At 40.9% G+C, this 24624-nt stretch overlaps 1 protein-coding gene across 2 annotated transcripts in view; it reads right to left on the bottom strand.

Moving 5' to 3' along the window:
• SLC27A6 (solute carrier family 27 member 6) overlaps positions 1 to 19873 on the bottom strand; it is a gene marked incomplete at its 5' end in the record, with an annotated part of 51850 nt that extends 31977 nt beyond the window's left edge. Inside the window, 4 exon segments of one of the 2 annotated variants that reach the window (XM_014591196.2) lie at positions 14953 to 15077; positions 17167 to 17325; positions 17762 to 17878; positions 19670 to 19873. In XM_014591196.2, the coding sequence (XP_014446682.1) occupies positions 14953 to 15077; positions 17167 to 17325; positions 17762 to 17878; positions 19670 to 19873 (605 nt within the window). 2 annotated transcript variants of the gene reach the window in all.
• Positions 19874 to 24624: the final 4751 nt, after the last annotated feature.

The raw sequence follows: 24624 nt of genomic DNA, 5'->3' as shown, positions 1-24624 counted from the left end.
TCTTGATTCCCTATCCCTCACCCTCTGCCATATCCCACCCTCTTCCCACATTGTCTCTGGTATCCATGGTTGCTTTCTATGCCTTTTCCCCCCATTTAATTGATTCGCTAATGAATTTAATTAGTTTAAATATGGATTCTTTTCTCCCACTAACTAGACCCAAAGCAGTCTGTCCCGGTGTTTGCCTCCTATGTCAGATATTGCCTACCTGGAATGGAACTCGCTCTTGCATTTTTCCACTACCGTTTTCTTACATAAAATAGTGTTGCAAATTTAGGACTTAATTTTCTTGAACAGAGAAAAAAATCTTTTATATAGAATAACTCTTAGAGACCTTTCAGGCCAGAGAGGCATTCTAGCACTAGTTTAAAAATGTGTTGGCATGCTCCAGAAACCAGTAGGAAAGTGATTTATAAACCAAGTCCCACAACCTTATGCTTGCGTGGTCTACAGCTATATAAACTTATTAAATAATATTAATGATCCTAGGGACCAGCAGTTAGCATAATGGCTATGTCGCTGGACTCCCACGTAGTCGACGGCGGTTCGTGTCCTGGACCCAGTGGCTTAAAACTCACGCCAGGCACGTGTGTGTGCGTGCCCAAAATCCTGAGAGGAGAATGGAGGAGAAGGGATTGCGGCGTGGCCAACCCCCTGGGGGGTGATTTTTCACTTTCTGTCTCTCTGTCTCCCTCTGTCTGTCTGGCGAGCACACGTGCCCTATAGCAAAAACCTCTCAGAAAAAAATATATATATTAATGATCATAAATATTTCAATTGATGCAGAAAATAAAATGATCAAAACTAGGATGAAAATTTTTATCTAGAAATACCAAGTTCTTTTCTCTAACTCTCAAGACATACATCTTCATTCTATTTTCCATACTTTAAAGAAACCCATTAAAAACTATACCCTTTTCTGGCCTGTAAAGTCCTCCCCCCCAAATTTCTTTAAATAAATCCCTATATCATTTTTTTTAATTGCCAGAGGGCACACGTGCTCACTAGAAAGGCAAAAAGGACCCCTCAATGGAGTATGATCACACCGCAATCCTTTCTCTCCCATTTCTCCAACCTGTCACAATTTGGAGTGCACACACACACACACACACACACTATGTTTTCAAGCTCCCAGGACCAGGATTCTAGTAGTGGTTGGCTGCGTGGGATCTGGCTCCCCTAGTCACTCGGGTAGTGGACAGCTCTCCCGTTTCCTTTTATTTTTACCGAAACATGAGGTTGCTACTTAATAAATCGCTGAATACATTAGCTATGTTGGGAAGGCAATGAAGAGTGCGTGCATGAATATATTGAGTACCATTCACTGAATGAAAGAATACATAACACCTACACACGCACACACACAGTTAAAGATGTCAAGTGACAGACTAACAGACAGGGAGACAAAGGGACAGGGAGAGGGCAGGAGAGACAAGCAGCAGGAAGGACAAAGAGTGAAAGTGGAATAAAAAGAGATAGAGACTGAGAGGAAACAAGAGAGACATAAAGAGGGAGAGGAAAGAGTGAGAGAGACAGCAAGAGCAAGACAGAGCAAGAATCAGGGACCAGGGTGGCAGAGAGAGAGAGAGACAGAGAGAGACAGAGAGAGAGAGAGAGAGTAGAAACACACAGAGAAAGGGACAGCGAGTGAAAGAGATACACAGGAACTGAGACACAGAATCTCACACACACACAAACACACACACATTGTGAGAGAAACTCAGACACCCTCTTACACCTCACACAGGGATGCAAAGTGCACCACTTCCACCCAGACAGAAAGCAACCCACACACTGACAGATACAGAGACAGAGATGCATGTACACAGAGAGATTACCCTACATACGAATGGAATGTGAGAGACAGTGAGAGACAGATACCAGAGAGAGAGAGAAACTAGACCCAGACATTCACAAAAGGAAGACACAGAGAGAAGAAAAAACGCACAGAAATAAGGACATGCAGTTGCACACACAGACAAAGGTGCTGAGACACACACACATAAAAGCACATGTGGGGCCAGTAGATGGTGTGGTGGTTTGAGTCCTGTATCTGACAGCTTGCTTTCTCACTTTTTCCATCTCTCTCTCTCTCCCTGTCTCTCTCTGGTCAAATTAAAAATAATGATAATGATGATGAATAAAATTAAATTAAATAAGTATTTTTAAAAATTTAAGAGACCAGAAGATGGTGTAATGGCTACTGGACTCCCACATAGTCAACCACACTTAGCAGTCACAGCAGGAGATGCAGGGGTGTGGACACATCTGTGTCCCCATGTCCAGGCTTCTGTTTGCTCGCATTAATCACCACATGAAGTCTAGGAAGTAAGAAGCATATCCCATTCCACATGTTGGAGAATGAAGTTGAGGTGCAAGGTCATGTACCAGTAGAGACAGAATGTGAACTCCAAAGCTGTATGAGGCAGAGTCCACTGTCTGCCCTGCCCTCTGCTGAGCCCAGAGCCAAGGACAGTGCCTATGGCAGTGCCTGCAACAAGGCCTGGGGCAGGAGAGGTGTCCGTGGTGAATCTGTGGGTCATTTTTGCGGAGGATTTACATGTTGACACATACACAGAGTAAGTCACTTTCCAAAGCATAGAAAACACTCATTTCATCTTCAGCCATGTAAATCTCCTTTAAAACTTGAAAACATTTTGAATATGTTGAATGAGTCAGATTTTTTAACAGAAATCTCAAGATCTTGGATTTCAATGGACGTTTCCCTCTGGTTTTCAGTACTATGCATTAAATTGATGTTATAATATCAGAAAAGGAATCACGTCAACTTACACCAAGGCTCTTGCTTGTTTCAAGAGTCCCTGGCAGGTGTCTTCCCAGCAGGGTTGGCTGCGCAGCTGATACACTGAGACAGTGGTTGAACTGTAGTTACCTCCTACCAGATCAAGGATGCATTCATTCATTCCCTGAAATAGCAGAACCACGCTCTCCTTGAAACAAAGTGTCTTTTTCCAGAACATGTGCTAACTCTACTCAGAGAATCCCTAAACTAGTCTCAACAGTCTCTTTATCTCTTTATGTACCTAAGAGAAACACAACTCCCAAGGTTCTGATTAAGTGCAGGTAATTTTGTAACAACCTTAATTTTTCAGGCAAACAAAAGAATGCTAGTAGAAGATGGAGGGACAGAAAAGAAATGTACATTCACAGTGAACACAAAGGGGCAAATCGTTTCTCCCTTCTGCTCTGGATAACTAGCTGTTTAATGCACAGAAGCATGATCTAATTCCTAAAAGATTATCTAAAATATAAATGACTTATGTCAGGGATTGTGGCTCTCCCATGCTGATTCTATTTAACATTAGACCTTCTTCTTCTACCACCTATGGACAATCACACGCCCCTCTGTGTCACCCCAACACATCCCACGAGATAGTAAGAACAGCTATATGCCCCAGCAGTTCACATTCTTCAGGCCCTCTAATATTATGCATTGGGAGAATAGAGGCAGCAAGTGAAATGGGTGTTTCGGTCCTGGTACAAAAGAATACTCTTGTAAATAGAATGTTGGAGATTTCCGGGGCACAGAAACAGGGGTAAAGATATTACATTTTCAGACCAGCAGGTGGCCTGGAGTTTAAGGAGGCTGGATCCCATAGGGCCAACTGCGTGATTCAAGTCCTGGAACTGGTAGCTTGAAAAATCAGACTGGGAACATGTGCATGCTTGCTCAAAACCCTGAGAGGAGAATAGAAGAGGGATTGCGGCATGACCATCCTCCCTAGGGGGTGATTTCTCAGCCTTTCTGTCTCTCTGGCAATTGCACATGCCTTATAGCAAAATCTGAAAAAAAAAAAAAAGTACTGGAGCAGGAAAAGAATGAAGGAATGATAGGGAAAAGGGCTGGGAAACTTTTCTATTTTTTAAAGATTTTTTTTCCATAGGGCGCATGCACTTGCCAGAGACAAAGAGAGAAACTTTTTTTTTTTTTTTTAACTTTCTTGTTTTGTTTTTGCTATAGGGTTTATGAGCTCTCTGGAGAGAGACAGAGAGTGGGAAAATGAGAAATCATGCCCCAGGGAAATGGCCCTACTTCAATCCCTTCTCCTCCATTCTCCTCTAGGGATTTTGGACATGCACACAGACAGGTCTGGCATGATTTTTAAGCTGCAGGGTCTGAGACTCAAATCACAGTCCAGTGCCTTAACCACTATGTCACATGCCGGCCCTGAGAAACTTGTAAGAGAGACTTGGGAGAATTTAAAAGACATAGCCTATGAGCCAACACAGCACGGGTTCAGGCTGTCCTGGAAGTCTTTCACTTTGCCCCTCAAAACTGAGTTTGGTTTCAAAAGGACCAGCAGTTAGCGTAATGGCTATGTCGCTGGACTCCCACGTAGTCGACTGCGGTTTGCGTCCTGGACCCAGTGGCTTAAAACTCACGCCAGGCGCGTGTGCGTGCATGGCCAAGATCCCGAGAGGAGAATGGAGGAGAAGGGATTGCGGCGTGGCCATTCCTCCTGGGGGATGATTTCTCGCTTTCTGTCTCTCTGTCTCTGTCTGTCTGTCTGGCAAGTGCACACGCCCTATGGCAAAAACCTCTAAAAAAAAAAAAAAAGAAAAAACTGAGTTTGGTTTCAAACAGGACAGACATCAGAGAAACACATCATTTTAAAGCATAAATAATAGTTCGGAAAGACTTCTGTGACAGTGAGAGAAAGATGAGAGAGAGAGAGAAAGAGAGAGAGAGACTAGACCCAGACATTCACAAAAGGAAGACAAAGAGAGAATAAAAAACACACACAAATAAGGACATGCAGTTGCACACACAAAGGTGCTAACACACACACACAAATGTCACTGCAGAAAGTGACCACACCATGGGCTTATTTCAAACTCCTCATCCTCCATTCATCGCAGTATAAGAACTGCCACTTCAGACCACGTGCTTGGAAGAGCTGCCTCCCATCCTGCAGCTCGTGGGAAAACAGTGGTGGGAAGACACATGCCTCTTCTCCCTGCTCTCCGCCATTGCAGGACGTGCGTGAGAGCCTGTTGGGAGACCCCGACACACACTGGGAGGGGCCGCGTCAGAGAAGTCCTCTCTGAGGAGGGACTCTGCATGTTCAGGGGTGGGGAGCGTGGGGAGGGTGTGATGAGCATCTGCAGCAAGGACACTCATGGGAGGAAAGTGGGAGTCCTGTGCATTGAAGGGACAGCAAGGAGGCTCTTGGGCTGGAGTGGAGGTATCAGCAACTGCGTATGTTTTGGGGGACGTTCACAACAGGGGAAGCGAATCACATATGGCTGTGTAGCCCATGCTAAGACAATTCATATTTTCTTCCAAGTGAACCCATCAGAGGGATTCGAGTAGTGAACTATCATAATTTACATTTTAACCCAATTATCCCACTTCCTACACACAAATAGAATTTAGGGGGGCAAATGCAGAGTGAGAAGAGGCTACTGCAAGAGCTTCTGGGGAGAAGAAAACCTGACTTAGAACGAGCAACCCTGTGGGTTGAAAACAAGGTTTGATTGTGGATATATTTAGAGGTGAGATCTGAAAAAACAAACAAACAAACAAAAAAAAAAACAAAAAAAAAAAACCTTCCTCACAAGTTAGTCAGTGTGAAAGAAGGAGAAGCTTTAAGGGTGATTCCAGAGCGGTTTGGACTGAACACCTGGCACCTATCAAGTGAGGCAGCAACGATGGGGCAAGAGTACATTCTGATTGGGGGTGAGGGTGGTTAAAAGGTTGGACTTTGGCCATTTTTGAGATAAGATGTCAGATTTCGAAGAAGCAGTATCAGACAGCAAGCTAGATATAAAGAACTTAACATCAAAGGAGGAGACAAGGCAGGAGATACACGTTCGAGAGCTATACTGCAGGTGGTGTCTGCAGCCAGGGACGTGTCCAAGGAGTGAGAACAGAGAGAAGAGAGAAGACTTGAGGGTGAGTCCTGGGCTCTCCAGTATTTGGAGGTCAGGGCAATTGACGAAGGTCCAACAATGACAATTGTTTCAATTGGGACAATTTAAAGCTGTAAGTGGCATTCTTGAGCCTGGCTAGGTGAGTCTAACATAAAGACTTGTACTGATGAATTGGGCTCTGAATCCATAAGGCTGAAGAATAACTTTTCAACCCTAGCTCATTCACTATAACAAAAACCACCACGCGAGGCCTCTTAGAAGAAGGTTATCTCCGTGTTAAGAGATCTTTTACTAAGGTGGTCAGCCTGTTCCCACTTGAATTGCCACACTTCAGTTAAACAAAGAGTTCTTAAATCAGCCATGGATATATTTGTTATTATACTCATTTTATAGTTGAAAAACTGGGGTGGTGGCCACTCAGGAGAGCACAGTAGCCCGCCTAAGACCACAGAGCTTCTAAGACATAATCTTTAGGCTCCACTGCACAAAAAGTTAAGTGAATTTCCCCATGTTAAATGGTGAATGTGGAAAAATCTTACTAATAGGCCACATGTACAATAAATAGTCAGGTTATTACCCAACAGGAAATAACATAAACTTGTCAAGATTTCTGATTTTGTATTCTTATTTTTTAACTTTTGTGGTCAGGTACCATAATATTGCTATCTTTTAGTATTATTAAAGTTTTATCAGGTTGTCAGAAAAGTCATGATGCATTTTTCTCTGTTATTCTATGCAAACATGTGTCATGACTTTTCTGACGACCCAATATTTTAAGATGATCATGATCTATATAAATGGATTTTTACAATTAGTATATAATTGTTATTAGTTGAAGGTCAAGTATTTTTCAACGCCCACATAAATCACTTCAATTTTTTAATGACATTCATGAAAAATATTATTACACATTGTTTAAAAATAAAATCCTCCCATTTGTATTGAGTTTCCTGGTTTACATTTACTTATTTATTTGGAGAGATTTTTGCTAGAGGGCATGTGAGCTCGCAGAGACAGAGAGACAGAAAGTGAGAAATTACTCCCCAAGGGGAAATGGTCAGGCTGCAGTTCCTTTTCCTTCACTCTCTTCTTGGGTTTTGGGTACATATACACATGCACCTGGCATGAGTTTTAAGCCACTGGGTCCAGGACTCGAACCACAGTAGACTACATGGAATTCCAGCCATGTAACCATTACACCATCTGCTGATCCTGGTTTACATCTTTTTAAATTTGTTATAGGATGTATGCATTGCCCAAGAGAGAGAGAGAGAGAGAGAAGGAGGAAAAGTGAGAAAGCACCCTCTGGGGGACGGCCATGTCACAATTCTTTCTCCTCCATTCTCCTCTTGAGGCTTTAGGCATGCATGCACATACATTCAAAGTGTTTTTCAAGCTGCTAAGTCTGATACTTGGATGTACAGTCGGCTGTGTAGAATTCAGTCACCCTAACCACTATGCCACTGGCTGACTCTGCGTGACTTTTTTTTCTCACATACACTGTATAACTAGATTGTAAGAACCAAGGGAAAATTATAAAAAATATGTGTTGTTACCTGTTTTGTATAAAGACGTGGCATGAATTATGGTCGAAGAGAAATAACTCTTGAAGTATGAAAATTACACTACCAGAGCTTGAAATTTAGCCTGTCCTTTGATTCCATGACCAAACATGATTTCTTACATAACACTAAATTTCTTGGGCAATTTAATAAAAAATGGGCATGTATATTAATGGAAATGACAGCATGGATACTATAAGCAGAAAAATAAAGATATATAATTCATATGTAGTGCTAACCATGAAATGTGAATTATTAAGTATTAAAATGAGCACTTATAAGAAGCCTCATATATTTTGGTTTTACAATAACACTCCAAAATATTTATGAATTTCCTTCTAGTTTTTCTGGCATTTAGGTTGCTAATGGCTGTTTATTTTGATCCCTCACATTCTACATTGGAGTTACCAAGCAGAAAAGAAAGTTCTGGTAACTTGTCAACTTTTCTAACCATGTCTCTGATTTATTTAAGGAAAACTGGATTTTAAAAGAGAGGTGATCTTCTCAATTACATAATAGTGTGCTTTAAATATCTAGGGAAAAGAACTAATTAAAAAATAAATATCTTGGGACCAGCAGTTGGCGTAATGGCTATGTTGCTGGACTCCCATGTAGTCGACCATGGTTCGAGTTCTGGACCCAGTGGCTTAAACTCAAGCCAGGTGCGTGTGTGTGTATGCCCAAGCTCCTGAGAGGAGAATAGAGAAAGGATTGCGGCGTGGCCATCACTGCTGGTGGGTGATTTCTCACTTTCTGTCTCTATGTCTCTGTCTTTCTGGTGAGCGTATGCGCCCTATAGCAAAATCTTCTCTAGAAAAATAAATAAATAAATAAATATCTTTTAAATGACTAGATCATTGAGACAATATCAACTGTTTTGAGTGCTACAGAAAATTGTAATGAAACCAAATTAGAACATTTTGATAACAGAGTTTACATTAAAAGTCATTTTAAAAATGTTACTAAAATATGATGAACAATTTTTAATCTAATGCTTTCATGGACTACATCTTTTGTAAGACATGGAAAAGAGAAAACATGATGATAAAACACTTGATGTTGTGTAAAAACTAAGAAAATTAAAACACAAGAGCAAATGTTTTTAATATATTCATTTTCTTTTTTAAAAAAACAATTATTTATTTAATTTTATTTATTCATTCATTTATTTTAATTTGACCAAAAAGAAACACATAGAAAGTGAGAGAGGGGGCGGGGAGTGGGAAAGCAAGCCACCAAGTCCAGGACTCGAACCGTGGTCGGCCATGTGGGACTGTCTAGCGCCCTAACCATCGAGCCACCCGCTGGTCCCTCATTTTCAATAGGATAAAAAAAGAGAAAGAAATAGTAACACACTTAATGGCCAGACAGTAACTATCCTCAGACCCACTCAAAAGATAACTGGTAAACCAAGCAAGTTCAAGATACCAAGATGGAGTCAGCATTATTCAGTCTCCTCTACTGGAATTTTATTCCCTGGTACAGTTACATCTTCCTGATTCCCATTTCTTATATAAATATGACAACAAAAACTCCTATAAAGAATGTTAACTCTTTGGATAAAATAAAGCAAGTATCCTCTCACACTGAATTCTTAAAAAATCTCACACATTGGGGCCAGCAAGTAGAGCAGTGGTTAAGGTGCTGAATTCCCACATGGTTGACCCCAGTTCAAGTCCCAGACCCAGCGGCTTGAAACTTATGCCACGTGCATGTGTGAGCATGCCCAAAATCCTGAAAGGATAATGGAGAGGGAATCGCAGCAGGGCAATTTCTCACTTTCCATCTCTCCAGTGAGTGCACATACCCTATAGCAAAAATCTCTTGGAAAAAAAAATTTAAAAACTCTCACTACCATAATTTGATTTTCATCTTTCAACATTTTCATTTCGTTACTCTCAAAAAACAAACAAAATAAACCCAGTAAACACTTCGGAGTCACTGTTGGACTATCTAAACATGACTAGTGAAAATTTAAATGCAATTTGTGTGTTTCTTTTTTTTACTTTTTTTTTTTGGAGAGATTTTCACTATAGGGTGCGTGCACTCGCCAGCCAGACAGAGAGAGACATAGAGACAGAAAACGAGAAATCCCCCTCCGGGGGGTGGTCACACCGTAATCCCTTCGCCTCCATTCTCCTCTTGGGATCTTGGGCACGCACGCACACACGCCCGGCGTGAGTTTTAAGCCACCAGGTCCAGGACGCGAACCGCGGTCGACTACGTGGGAGTCCAGTGACATAGCCATTACGCTAACTGCTGGTTCCCTTGTGTGTGTTTCTTAATGAACAGTAAATATCAAATATCTAGATGCTCTAATAATATCTTTTTTTTTAATATTGGGAATCAATTGTTATACATTTCATCAATGTTTTAATACACTTTAATGAAAGTATCCAGAATTACAGTGGTATTTTCTGCTTCCCAGTGAATTTGTTTAGCTTTTAGGAAAATAGAGAAAAGGGATATACTTTATAGAAAATAAATTACTGAAAAATACCTGCCATATCTTGAGAGTGTCAGTATGTGTTTGTATACTGAGCTTTAGACAAATTATATAGCCTAAATGTTAGACTACAAATGTTAACTTGAAAAATAGACATTATCCACATGCACCATTATATAGGCCCTTGTTTGTTAAGTCCTGACTGCTGTTTTCTTCATGTCCCGATGCCAACACCCAGCAGCCTAACCTATTTCTTCCCTAGGAGCACAATTAGCATATCACACTTAACAAGTCCAAAAGAAATTTAATTTTCATTTCTCAAATCGCAGTTTTCCTTAGTTTGCAATTTACCTACATCTTGGAACCAAAAAGCTGGGACTTGTCCTCAATTTTCCCTCTTCCTTTACTCCCTGTCTCTGATCAAATAAGGTCTGGTTGGTTTTTCTTTGTTTTAGATCCCAGTGTGGCGTGGCATTTTTTTCAAGTTCTCACTTCCTCTTGTCAAATATGCTAAATCTCCTTTCCAAGATCTACAAAGATCTGCTTGACAGTAGGCCCAGCCACACTCTCTTTCTCTTCAGATTTATCTCTAGATTTTCTCCAGGTGTGGATGTTAAATAAAACAAACTCTGCAGCACAACTCCCCCAGGGATCGCTGATGTTCTCAGTTCCAGCACAATCCTCACCCAAGTATTAATGTTAAGAAAACAGAGGTCTACTTAGATTCAGTCAGAAAGCCTATGATGGGGCTTGAGTAACATAGAACACTTAAAGATGGCGGGGAATGGGGGGGGGGGAGGGGGGGGAGTTGCCTGCCTTTTCTCAGGGAGGGAGAATAAAAGGAGCCATTCCCTCTGGTCTTTAAGGGTAACGCTGCTGCCAGCAATTTTAAAGAGGCACATCCAGTGTTTATGCCCAAGGAAGTTTTGTACCTGGACTTCTGAAAGAGAAAATAAAGATGGGGACTAGGAGGTGGGACTGGATAAAATTTTCCAGGCAGAGAAAGTCAATCCTAGAGAGTTTTTAAGAATTTCCACATAAATTTTCAATTCAGACAGTGCCTTTGCCTGGTTATTCTACCTTAGCTTGAGATTGACAACAAATCTGGATTTGTTTAGAAAACAAATGATTTGCTTTCTTTTATGTAAGGGTGTCTTTCAGATAAATGTCCACGAGGCTTCAAACCATAGCTTAAAAGACATCTATCTTAAATTTTCTTTGAAGGTTTTTGCCATAGAGCAGATGCACTCACCTGAGAGAGAGACAGAGAGAGATACTGGGAGGGAAATTGAGAAATCACCCCCCTGCCCAGGGATACGGCCACAGTGTAATCCCTTTTCCATTCTCCTACTGGGATTTTGGGCATATAAACATATGCATCCACTATGAGTTTCAAGCAGCCAGGTCCAGGACTTGAACTGCAGTCAGCCATGTGGAAGTCCAGCACCTTAATTATTACTCCAGCTGCTGGCCTCATTCTATCTGAATTCTTGGAGATGAGGACCATGGACTTGCTCACACCCTGACCCTATCTCCTTTCTCAGTGTGCATTCAATTAGGTCTTTAAAGATTATTTTACAATATCATATTTTATTCAAAGAGATTTTAGCTAGTAATTAAAATATGAAATTACATAACGGCAGTGAGGATTCTGTTTTTAATTCCCAGTTCACTCAAATTCTCTATAGCAATATTATTTTCCCCAAATTAGCGTCATACAAACTCAGACAGGTAAAAGGATATTTCATTTCATAAAAATTTCAAAGGAAAACAGCCTGAGAAACAGATTTGTAGCCAATATAACAAACTTAATACCTTTATTACCCGGAATAAGAGTTCAAACGTTTACGATAAGACATTATGTGTCAGGGTGATAAGGGAGTAAATGACTCAGAGAGATATTTTAAAAGTGAAATACAGCTAGAAAATTATTCATCTTGTCAGCAATCTTAACAGTAATTTTAATATATTAAAAATATATTTCCATTTCTAGTCTATAGAATTATAAATAATATTAATCTTTTCCTTAATTATAAAAAACTTAGGTTTACATTGTTCAAACAAAATATTATCGAAAAGCCGAGGCAAATTGGGTTCCATAGGTCATATTTGATAGGATGGGCTATGGCTACGGAGATTGGTTTGCTTTTTCTCTACTCTTTTTTTTTTTTTTTTTTTGAGAGAGGAAATTTTTGCTGTAGGGTGCATGCACTCACTAGAGACAGAGATACAGAAAGTAAGAAATCACCCCCCAGAGGTGATGGTCATGTCTCAGTCCTTCTCCTCCATTCTCCTCTCAGAATTTTGAGCACACATGCACCCAGTATGAGTTTCAAGCCACTGGGTCTGGGACTTGAACCACAGCTGAACATGTGAGAGTTCAACACCTTAGCCACTATGCCACCTGCTGGCCCCCAGGGATTTTTTTTGTGTGTGTGTGAAACTAGTATCTTTGTCTTATAACCCTTCTGTTTAAGCCCCCAGAGTAGCTGGGACTACAGGCATACACTACTGGGCCCAAATGTTTGGGTGGGCCAGGAATCAAACTAGGGCCTACCATGTGTCCTCAGCCTGAGGAACTGCAACTTCTTTACCAGCACACTACTATGAAAGTGCCCTTCAGGGACTTTCGATGGAGCCTGAAGAAGCTTCTAATTCTCCATGAAGTACAAGTGGAAAGTTACTATGTTTAGTGACACCACCACTGATAAAGGATTGTGCAATTCTAAATATAGAATTCTAAATGTGGGAAAGGGATTCTAAATTACTTCACTCACTTTGACCAGCAATTTGGAAAGATGTCATAAAAATCTCATAACCATACTTTTTGACTATTTACATTCAGTTCTGAGGCCCTAAAGTGGCTATGTTGCATAAAGATACTAAATGCAACATTATTTTATTTATCTGTTTATTTTTTGAGAGATTTTTGCTATTGGACACATGCACTTGCCAGAGACACAGAGAGAGACAGAGAGAGAAAGCAAGAAATCACCACATGCTACAATCTCTCCTCCTCCATTCTCCTCTTGGGATTTTTTTGGGCATGCACACATGCCACATCCAGGACTCACACTGCAGTTAGCCATCTGGGAGTTCAGTGCATTAATCGTTAGGCCATCTGCTGACCCCACTGCAGCATTATTTAAGATGATAATTTTTTTTGAGAGAGAGATTTTTGCTATAAGGTGCATGCATCCCTTCTCCTCCATTCTCTTCTTGGGATTTTGGGCACACACACACACACACACACACACACACACACACACAGGCCCAGAGTGAGTTTTAAGTTGCCAGGTCCAGGACTTGAACCTCAGTCAACTACGTGGGAGTCTCACAACGTAACAATTGTGCCATCTGCTGGCCCCAAGATAGTAACATTTTAGAAAAAAGTAAGCCCATTCAAGAAATGCTAAGCAAATGACCTTGCAGGAGCTGATGTTGTTATTAATATATAACACAATATATAATATGTTATAATATATAATATGTGCATTAATATTTTAGTCAGCAGGAGCAAGAGAAGATATCTCAGCCTACCATCCATGAATTGAGTGTGTGTGATGTCGCCAAGGGTGACGAGTGTGAGAGACTTTCTAGCCTGAGGAAAGTGCATGGGAAGGCCCAGTTTCTGCTGCCCCATCCAGTGTGGGAAGGCATCCTCTACTGCAGTCCTTGAAGGGGCTTGTGTTGATTTAATTAGAGAAACAGTCACTTCTCTGTAGCCTCAAGAATGTTTAAAAACCCAGAACATGAAAAAAGAAAGAAAGAAAGAAAGAAAGAAAGAGAGAGAGAGAGAGAGGGAGGGAGGGAGGGAGGGAGGAAGGAAGAAAGAAAGAAAGAGCATTTGGAAAGACAAATACAAGCAGGGGAAAAAATTAAAACAAATCAATAAAGACAAGCTGAGCAACCAAAACTCTTGCTGTCTGTTTATTCAGCAAATAGAAGCAATTGATCAAAAGGATATGGGCATTTCCACATTCTGCTTTGAGTGGAGAGTCAGTGCTAATTAAAGCAAAATTGCTTTTTAAATTTAAAGTAAAACAAAACAAAAAGATATTCTAGTGTAATCACTTATTTAAAACAACAACAAAAAATAACAAGCGTTATCAGTGTCATTAGATTTTAAGAATAGCATTTTTTTTTTTTGGAGGAGTTTTCGCTATAGGACACATGTGCTCACCAGAAAGACAGAGAGAGAAAGAGAGACAGAAAGAGAGAAATCATCCCCTGGGAGGATGGCTATGCCGCAATCCCTTCTCCTCCATTTTCCTCTCGGGATCTTGAGCATGCATGCACACACGCCTGGCATGAGTTTAAGCCACCGGATCTGGGACTCGAACCGCGGTTGACTACATGGGAGTCCAGCAACATAACCAACATGCCAGCTGCTGGTCCCCAAAAATAGCATTTAAAAAGATTATATTTAACCTTAAAATGATTGCAGTCTGTAAACACAGAATGCACCTAATTTTATAACCTGAGGCATGCTGTTTATGGAAGTTTTAATCAGCCTAAACATGAAGTGGACTGGATTATGGATCTGTCCTATCTTGCTACAATAGCCTATACCTGGATAACTTTTATCTTCTCTCACTTCCTTTATTGATTTTATCTTGGGGTATTGCACGCATCTTTTTTTTTTTTTTTTTTTTTTTGGAGAGATTTTCACTGTAGGGCGCGTGCGCTCGCCAGACAGACAGAGAGAGACATAGAGACAGAAAGCGAGAAATCACCCCCCAGGGGGGATGGCCACACCACAATCCCTTCTCCTCCGTTCTCCTCTCGGGATCTTGGGCACGCACGCACACGCGCCCGGCGTGAGTTTTAAGCCACCGGGTCCGGGACACGAACTGCGGCCGACTACGTGGGAGTCCAGCGACATAGCCATTACGCTAACTGCTGGTTCCCTTGCACGCATCTTTGTAAGTCAGCTAAATTATGTTTTGGAAGAACGTGGAGTATAAACAAAGAAATAAAAATTACATTCTCTCTCTCACTATTCTTTCTAAAATAATTTTTATCTCCTACTATGATTACGTATATTACCTTAGGTTGTTTGCAAATGTAGCGACAAAGTTCTCCAATATATTGAAACACAGTCACATTATACTTCTTGCAATCATTCCAAAATTGGCTTGCTGAGAATTTCTTTTTTAACACACAGGTAGCACCTAGGAAAAAGGTGAAAAACGTCAAGGGCAGAATTAACATAAAATACAAATGCTGCTGCTCTCTTTAAACCATTTTTGCTCACTTTCAAGGCTTTCCTAATTCATCATCAACCATTTACATAACGCTCATTTGAAAACATTGACCTTATGGTTCACTTATTGTTTTTAAAATATGCATGTTTTGATTCTCTATTCTAACTGCAAATACACTTTTTGCAACATGTAGGATTACAACAGTCAAAATAAGTGTGAGAGTTACGAGTATTATATTAGGACCATAAATAAGGGCCATTTGTCTTTTCAAATATAATTTTTAATTGTCAGAGGGCACTTGTGCTCATCAGAGAAAAAAAGAAGGAAAGAGAGAAAGCATCCTCAATTGCAGTGTGGTCATGTTGCAAACTCCTCTCCTCTCCTCCAATACTCCATCCTGTTGGAATCTGGGGACTGCATATACATGTGTCTGGTGTGGTTTTCAAGCTACTGGGGCCAGTATTCAAGCCTTGGTTGGCCATGGGGGTCGAGTTCTCTTAACCACAAGGCTACCAGGCTGGCCCAGGTCATCCTTCTTCACGTACAATTATTTTTCCCTTGAATATATATGCATTATTTATCATTAAAACTTTAAAGTAGCCTCATCATATCTTGAGGTTAAGAGTCAGTAAGACAGAGGTATCAAAGAACATTGGCCCGGCCATGGTAGTGTGCATGGCTAAGACACCACCTGCCACAGGCTGGGACCACATGAGAGGTCCATATTTGATTCCTGGTCCAACCAGGAGGCTGAGTACGGAGTATGCACTTGTAATCCCAGAGTCTCAGAAAGGCTGAGACAAGATGATTGTGAGCATGAGGCTGGTCGAGGGTACCAAAATGAAATCCTGTCTAAGAACAAAGAGTCAGGCATGATGGTGTGCACATGTAGTCCCAGGTGGACAGAGAGAGCCCGTCTTAAAAAAAAAAAAAAAAAAAAAAAAAAAAAAAAAAAAAACATCAAAAAAGCTCATATGTTACTAAAGAAACTAATTTTAATCAACCCATTTTGACAGTAGGTCATATGAACATATTCCACAGAACATTTAATGTCTTGATCTTTATCATGATTTATTATGAATAGTTACATTATAAATATGCTATTCTAAAAATCATTTTATTATGTTTTAGATACATAAAGTAGCAGTGAATGATTCCTATAGATTATTTTCGGACTAGATCAGACACATAATCACACAGGTGTATGAATGGAATCTGCAGAATCACAGTTCTACCAACTGATTTGCTATGTGTCCAGGCAGATTGTTTGCAAAGACGGCCTTGATGATTCTTCCAAGCACTTAGCCTTGCAATGTGAATTTGTTGCACTTCCTTCCTAAGGTGAGATCTATTTCCCCGCCCCTCAAATCTTTAATCTGGCTGGCCTGCTATTTGATCACTAGAATGAAGGTGAAATAATCGATGGAACTTCTAAGAGTGGACCTTAAGAGGTAAGCAGGTTCCACAGTCACCCCTTGGAACACTCCGACCTCCACTGAAGGGATCGGGGTGCACCACCAGAGGACGAATGGCCATAAAGACAGATTAAGCTGAGGCAGTAGCCAGCTTCAACCACATGGTCGAACCACCAGGGCACTGTTTTTTCTACTTCAGGAATACACTGAGCAGGCCCACAAATGGTATCCTTTCTATAAACATTATGTTATATAATATGCATGCAACCACTCTGAATTTACTCATAGAGTTTCAAAATTTAATAAACACAATTCTAGGGAGCAGCAGATGGGGTAAAGGTTACGTCACTGGATTCCCACATGGTGGACCGTAGTTTGAGTTCTGGACGTGGCAACCTGAAACTCATGCTGGGGGTGTGTGCGTGCATGCCTAAAATCCTGAGAGGAGAATGGAGGTGAAGGGATTGTGGTATGACCATCCTCCTGGAGGAGATTTCTCACTTTCTGTCTCTCTATCTCTCTGTCTCTCTGGCAAACACTTGCACCCTATAGCAAAAATCTCTAAATAAACAAATGAATAAATAAACATAATTTTAATTTTTAAATTGTGAAAATTTATCAATAAGAAAATTAAAACTTACCCAACTTAACACATCCACAAATTCCCAAGAGAGACCCTGAACTGTGATACAGAGGAAGGGTTATATAAATGATGTCATCGGCAGTACAGCCAAAAGCCCACAGTCCAGCAGAACCCTTTAAAGCCTGCAGCTGACTGATCACAGCTGCTTTCGGTAGACCTGGAAGAAAATAAAATGGAAAAACATATAAACACACACACACACAAACACATGTAATAGAAATGAAAGTCACGCTAATAATAGTAGTTGATAACAACTACACCAGCAATTAAAATGAAATATATCAAAATGTCCGAGATATCTTATAAAAGAGGCTGCACAAATGTGAACTACTGCTGCAATTAATTTTTTAGAATCTTGGATCTATCCAGAAATAACAAAACTACAAAATTACAGAGAGATCAAGATCCTACCTCAAAGAGCCTTATCTACTATAAGAATGACAAAATGTCAAAAGTTGAGATAATGCACCGAAATGAGACAAATCACATTATAAATCTACATGCTCTCTGTGAAGTATTAGGTCATTGGGAAAGTTCTGAAGCATTTGTGCATAGAAAAACATAGAAAGATACATCATGCCTTTTTCAACGACCTGATAGAAATGCTCCAGTGAACAATTCCAACTCCAGGTAGGAATTATGAGCCGTTCGTCCTGTTGTGTTTACCATGGCCTGGGCTGGGACCATCAGGTTAGATTCCATGATACGTGCTGCTGAAATCATTGCATGCTTAAGCCAGACATAATTAGTTTTCTTTTCCTCCTAGTCTTCTGTGAACAATAAGTTTCTTATAAAATTTGCCGTTGTAATTAGTGCATAAAATGTTTGCAGAGGGCCAGCAGTGGCATGGAGATTAAGGCGACTGTATCACACATGGCCGGCTAGGTGGTTCCAGTCCTGGACCTGATGGCTTAAAAATCACACTGGGTATGAATGTATGTGCCCCAAATCCCGAGGGGAGAAGGGAGAAGGAATTACGGTGTGGCCACCCACCCCTTGGGTGTGATTTCTCACTTCCTCTCTCTCTCTGGCAAGTGCACGTTCCCTATTGCAAACTAAAAAAAAAAAAAAAGAAAAAAAAAAAAAAATAAAACCCCCTGCAGGCCAGCCACATAGTGCAGTGATTGACACACTGTACATAGGGAGCCTGAGCCTACATGGCCAGTTGACGTTCAAGTCCAGGCTCTGAAAAACTGTGTGCACCCCAAATCCTGACAGATTAGGAAATGGAGAAAGATGTATTGCAGGGTGACCACGCCCCATAGGGAGGTGCATTTTCTCTCTCTCTCTCTCTCTCTGTGTCTCTTTCTCTCTCTCTTGCAAGCATACATGTGCTCTGGCAAACAAAAAATAAAAGAAAAAAAGAAATGTTTGCATACTGCTTTATTATTTAGCATTTGTAGCCGCCATATTTTCCACATTGGTGTAGTCTTCTGTATTTGTAATGTCAGTGTGATGCATCCGTCCATTCAAAACGGAATGTAACAGGTTGACGGCAGGAGCATGTTTTGAGTCATTTTTGGAATACTGGGATGATATCAGACAGAAAGAAGGAACCCATAAGGTCAAGAAGGAGGGACAAAGGAAATCATCAGACGGTTACAGCAACTGGCTTCAGGCACAGCAGAGCAGGCAGCGACCTCACTTCCTCCTCCGTCTGCTTTCTGGTGAACGTGTGGCTGTCCTGTCCTGCTCAGGCAGCCTCTCCCTAGAGATCTGTGTAGCGGCCTAATCAAGCCCAGTGAGTAATAGCAGCACTAGAGGTTGGCAGATTGAACACACAAACAGACCCTGAGACAAGAAGAATCAGACTGGAGATGAAGGCATTTTGGAATAGGAGAGGACTGAGTGTGGTGACTGGCACAGGTTCACCCCAGAGGCTGAAACTTACGTGCAGTCTTGACTGAAGTCGATTTAAACTGGACTCTATTTAGATATCAAGAATCCGGGGATTAGACAAACAAGCAAAGAGCTTGCCCTGAGGCCTGACATTGCACAGTGAGTGACAGGGCTGGTAAGGGTCTTCGACATTTCGGCGCCCTTTGTATCATCAAGCTTTAGTAAGATCTTTCTGATAAATCAACTAACTAGGGTCTGTGCACCTTAGGCCTTCTTTTTTTTTTTTTTTTCTTTTTTCTGAGAGGTTTGTGCTATAGGGTGCATGTGCTCACCAGAAAGACAGAGAGAGACAGAGAGACAGAGAGACAGAAAGTGAGAAATCACCCTCCAGGGGGGATGGACACGCTGCAATCCCTTCTCCTCCATTCTCCTCTCGGGATCTTGGGCACGTACGCACACGTGCCCGACGTGAGTTTAAGCCATGAACTGCGGTTGACTACGTGGGAATGCAGCGACATAGCCATTACTCCAACTGCAGGTCCCCCTTAGGCCTTTTTGCGTGCATGCTTTCTCAGACATTTGATCAGGCAGAAAGCTGCCCTACAGGGTTGCTTTCCAAACGTGTTGCATTCTTTTAAGTCTTAAGGAAAATTGGATCATACCTGTTGTTCCAGAGGTAAAAATATAAAGACAGGTAGACTTAAGGCTTGAGGCAATGTGGTAGCTGCGTGGCACAGGCTCGTCGGATGATGTACACAGTTTCTGTTTGAGTGAAATGACTCCTTGTGGGACAGAATCCTTCATCGCCCACACACTGATGTCTTCTGGGAGGTCTGGAAGGATTTCTTCTACAGTTTCAAGCAAATCTAAAGACCAAAGGATTAAAAATAGGTAAACAAAACTTAAGTTGTAAACCACTTACTTTGTATTTGCTTTTGTGTGTGAGAACAGAGATAAATGTAAATACAGTACTGATTTCCTGCTCGTGTTGGGTGAGTAATATCATAGCTATTTTATGGTTCTGTTTGAACAAGACCAGTAGAAAAGGAAATCTGGTTATCACCTGATTCATCACTGCCAGTTCTAGCTGTGTTTTAGAGACTCCAATATCCAAATCATGGTTTTTGTTTCATCCATTTTTAAATAAAATTAGTTTTTATATCTTCTTGAATCTAAATTCATGGTATTGCACTAAATATGTTCCTTGAAATATAACTCAGTAACTAGCTATGCCAAAAAAGCTACCTATCTCATACTGTTTAGTTGTAGTATCATGTAATACATTCTTTAAGTTCTTTTTTAAATATAACATTCCTCTGCTTTAATACGGAAATCTCACAGTGAAGTTCAACTTTTATATTTTATGAGACTACTGCAATTTTATTTCTTTATTTCTATAATACACCATACTTTCCTAGAGCATAAAGAATTTCTGAGTACTATTGAATTGTCAGAAAAGCTAAGACACGTTTTTGCATGGAAAAACATACGGGGTCAGCAGATGGTGTAGCAGTTATGTTGCTGACCTTCCATATGGCTGACCATGGTTCAAGTCCTGGATACGGTGACTTGAAAATCATGCTGGGTTGGGACCAGCAGATGGCATAATGGTTACATCACTGGATTCCCACATGGCTGACCGCAGTTCGAGTCCTGGACCCCGTGGCTTGAAAATATACTGGGTGCGTGTGCATGCATGCCTAAGATCCAAGGAGGGGAATGGAGGAAAAGCAAGTGCGGCATGGGCCTCCTCCTGGGGAGTGACTTCTCATTTTCCTTCTCACTGTCTCACTGTCTCTGTCTCTCTCCAGTGAGTGTGCATGCCCTATGGCAAAAATCTCTACCCCCCCAAAAAAAAGAAAGGAAACCTGCTAGGCATGTGTGCCTGCATGCTAAGATCCCAGGAGAAAGATGGAGGAGATGGGATCTCAATATGGCCATTTCCCCCAGAGGTGATTTCTCACTTTGCCTTTCACTGTGTCTTTCTCTCCAGCAAGTGCTTGCACCCTAAAACAAACACCTCTAAAAAAAAAAAAGGAGAAAAGAAAAAGAAAAATATAGAAAAATATGTCATGATGTCATAACTTGTCCAATGACCCAATGTATTACTTATCTTAAAATCCACATTAAAAGGGACCAGCAGATGGCATAATGCTTACATTGCTGGACTCCCATATAGTTGACTGCAGTTTGAGTCCTGGACTCAGCAGTTTAAAACTCACGCTGCGGGCGCCTGTGTGTGCATGCCAAGACCCCAAGAGGAGAATGGAAGAGAAGGGATTGTGGCATGGCCATCTCCCTGGGGGGTGATTTCTCGCTTTCTGTCTCTCTGTCTGTCTCTCTCTGTCCTTCTGGCAAGCACACGTGCCCTATAGCAAAAAGCTCTCCAAACAAACAAACAAAAACTCACACTGGGCACGTGTGCGGGGTGCCCAAAATCCCAAGAGGAGAATGGAGGAGGAGGGATTGTGATGTGGTCATCCCCTCTGGGGGTGATTTTTCACTTTCTCTCTGGCAAGCACATGTGCCCTATGGCAAAAATCTTTCAAAAAATAAAATCCACGTTAATATCCTTGCAGATACTAAACAATAATACCCCTCTGGCCTTTGGAATTAGTGCAAAGAAAGCCAAGGATTACTGGCAACCACCAGAAGCTAAGAAGTAAAGAAGAGTCTTAGCTCTGTGGGAATCTGATCCTGCTGATTCTTTTATTTTGCACTAATGGTCCCCAGAATGGAAACTAATACAATAAGTTAGTGGATAGTAGAGTCAGCAATCTAATCTAAGTTCAGTTAACTCCAAAAATTGACATTATCTCATTAAAGAAGTCAATGATAAAAGAATAATGGTATTAAAGGTAATATAGACCCAGATCAGAATGCTCAAGTACATGCAAATATGGACCTTTACATCTAAAGCAACTATAATTTCTTTTTTAGAAATATTTTGCCAGAAGGGGTCAGGAAGTAACATGGCAGCTGAGGCACAGGATCCCACATGGCCCACTCTGCAGTTGGAATCTTGGATCCTGTGTCTTGAAAAACATGCTGGATGCATGTGCATGCCCAGGTCCTGAGAGGACAACAGAGGAGAGACTGTGGCACAGTTAGTTCCCCTGGGGCAATGGGGGGTGGAGGGTGGAGAATTTCTTGCCTTTTCTCTGTTTTCTCTCTGGTGAATGCATCACCTTATAGCAAAAAAAGAAAAAAGAAAAAGAAAAGAAAGAAAAGAAAAAGATTGCCAGAGGTTGCTTGCTTGCTCTAATAGAAAGACAGAGAAAGGGAGAAGGAGAAAGCACCCCTGATGGAGTACAGTCATGTTGCAACCCCTTCTCCTCAATTTCTCATCCTATTGAGATCTGGGGCATGCACACACACATACCCAGTTCAAATCCAGCCTCCGGGGCCTCCAGTCAGCCATGTAGGATCCAGCTCCCTTAACCACTAGGCTACAGAACAAGTCCAAATAAATTATGTTTGTGTGTTTCTAATCTTTTAAAAATAAAACTTTAGAAATAATCACAGCATAGATTCTGCTTTGAATCTGAATCCAGAGTACTGCATTGGACATTTTACTGGAAATAATCAGTATCCGATGATCTCAAAATGACATCTGTCAGTCATAGTTTAATTCTACCATGAAACAATACTTCTGAGGGAAACCCATGATTTACTTTCTCAAAGTCTATAACTCAGGTTGATTACCAAGAAGCAGCAAGAGAAATACGTCAGTGGGCAGTACAAGAATAAAATCTGTAAGAGACGAAAAGGAAATACAGAAAGGATGAGGGGGTGACATCTTGTGGATTAGAGAGGGAGGGCGAGACTTAAAGTGTTTTACTAATTTTTATTTCTGACTAGTTCAAAATAAAATAAAATGTAGAAATTCAGAGAAAATACCTAGTTTGAGGTATTTAACATATACAGCATGTTTCTGTACACAGACTGCTTTGGTCAAGAGAGGTGAAAAAATCCACAAGGAATCCTGAGAGGAAAAACGAGTCATTACAAATGTAAAAGCAGGACAAGTAAATGATCTAGATTTTTCTTTCTTTTCCGTTTTAAATTTTATCTCTAGATTTATTTCTAATGACTCTGGCTGTATTTTTTTTTTTAAACTTGTAAGTGTAAGTCTCTGAACTGACTCATTTCATTACAGTAATTTCAACTCAATTATCTAGAATTATAAAAACCAGCCTAGAGCCTTAAGAAAGAGTATTTACAAAGAGTAACAATTTTAACAAGAAAAAGGAAGTGAGCGGGAATGAAGGAACTAGGGAACTGCAATGAAGAAGACACAGTTTCATTTCCTTCACACATTACAATTAAACCAATTGAGTTCAATCACAGAATTCTCATATGAAATTTTGTCTAATCAAATAATCAAGTCATTAAATTTCTTTGCTAGTCCTAGGAAATGCGGGTGAGCCTAGTGAGAACTGAAATAAAAATCGGAAAGGTCATACAGGTGATAATCATTAGTTGCTTATTGCTGACCATCTTTCTTCATAAAAATGAACATTTTTCAAGTCATTTTTAAAGTTCATTCTGATTACCTCCCGACACAAAACAACATCGTTTAACTACTTTAAGGAAATTTGACTTTGTTTCATGAAGATGTACTCTTTAGCGAATGGACTACCATGGAACCTAATGAATTGTAAGCACCTTGAAGGAATGATGTGCTCTGCTCCCCGTCTTTCTGCTTACTGCACCTGGCACACACCACAGGTGCTAGCAAGACGTTTGGTGAAAGGAACTGAGCTCTGCACCACAGGACCCACTGGAGATGTGGACCTTGTCGGTAACCTACAATAAGAAAATGAGACAGCTGGATTTCCTATGACCTTTAACAAAGCCTTTACTTCAGGAGATTCCTAGTTCTCTATTTCCAAAGCAACATCTTCTCTCAAGAACTTTTTTTTTTTTTTTTAATTTGCCAGAGGGTGCATGTTCTCACCAGGGAGAGAGAGAACAAGAGAGGGAGAGAGAGAAAGTGAGAAATCACTTCCCTGTGGAGGACTGTCATGCCATAATCCCTTTTCCTCCATTTCACTCTCCTTTCAGGATTTTGGGCACATATGTACACATGCCTGGTGTCTTTCTGGGACTCTAAACACAGAGTCGGCCATTTGGGATCCAGTCGCTTAACCACGACACCACTGGATGGCCCAAACTATGCATTTTTTTCTCCTATAGTCAAGGCACCACCATTAGTTGGGGTTGCAAGTACAAAATCAAGTAAATGATGATTCCTGCCCTCGATGTAGCACTTGTTATATGAATTGTTTTCTTGTGTCTACATCATTTTTATCTCCTATCCACATTTCTGACACTATCAAATCGACAGATAAAAATGTCATAGATCCCTTGGGACCAGCAGTTAGAATAATGGCTATATCGCTGAACTCCCATGAAGTCGACCATGGTTCGACTTTTGGACCCGGTAGCTTAAACTCATGCTGGGCATGTGTGCGTGCATGCCCAAGATCTCAAGAGAAGAATGAAGAAGGGATTGCGGCATGGCCATCCCCCCGAGGGGTGATTTCTCGCTTTCTATCTCTCTGTCTCTCTCTGTCTTTCTGGCGAACACACGCGCCCTATAGCAAAAACCTCT

The sequence above is a fragment of the Tupaia chinensis genome, unplaced genomic scaffold (genome assembly GCF_000334495.1).
Source record: "Tupaia chinensis unplaced genomic scaffold, TupChi_1.0 Scaffold000541_1, whole genome shotgun sequence".
In the NCBI taxonomy this organism is placed as follows: Eukaryota; Metazoa; Chordata; class Mammalia; order Scandentia; family Tupaiidae; genus Tupaia; species Tupaia belangeri.
The sequence above is the reverse complement of the archived record's forward strand: the minus strand, read 5'-3'. Positions and strand labels throughout refer to the sequence as shown.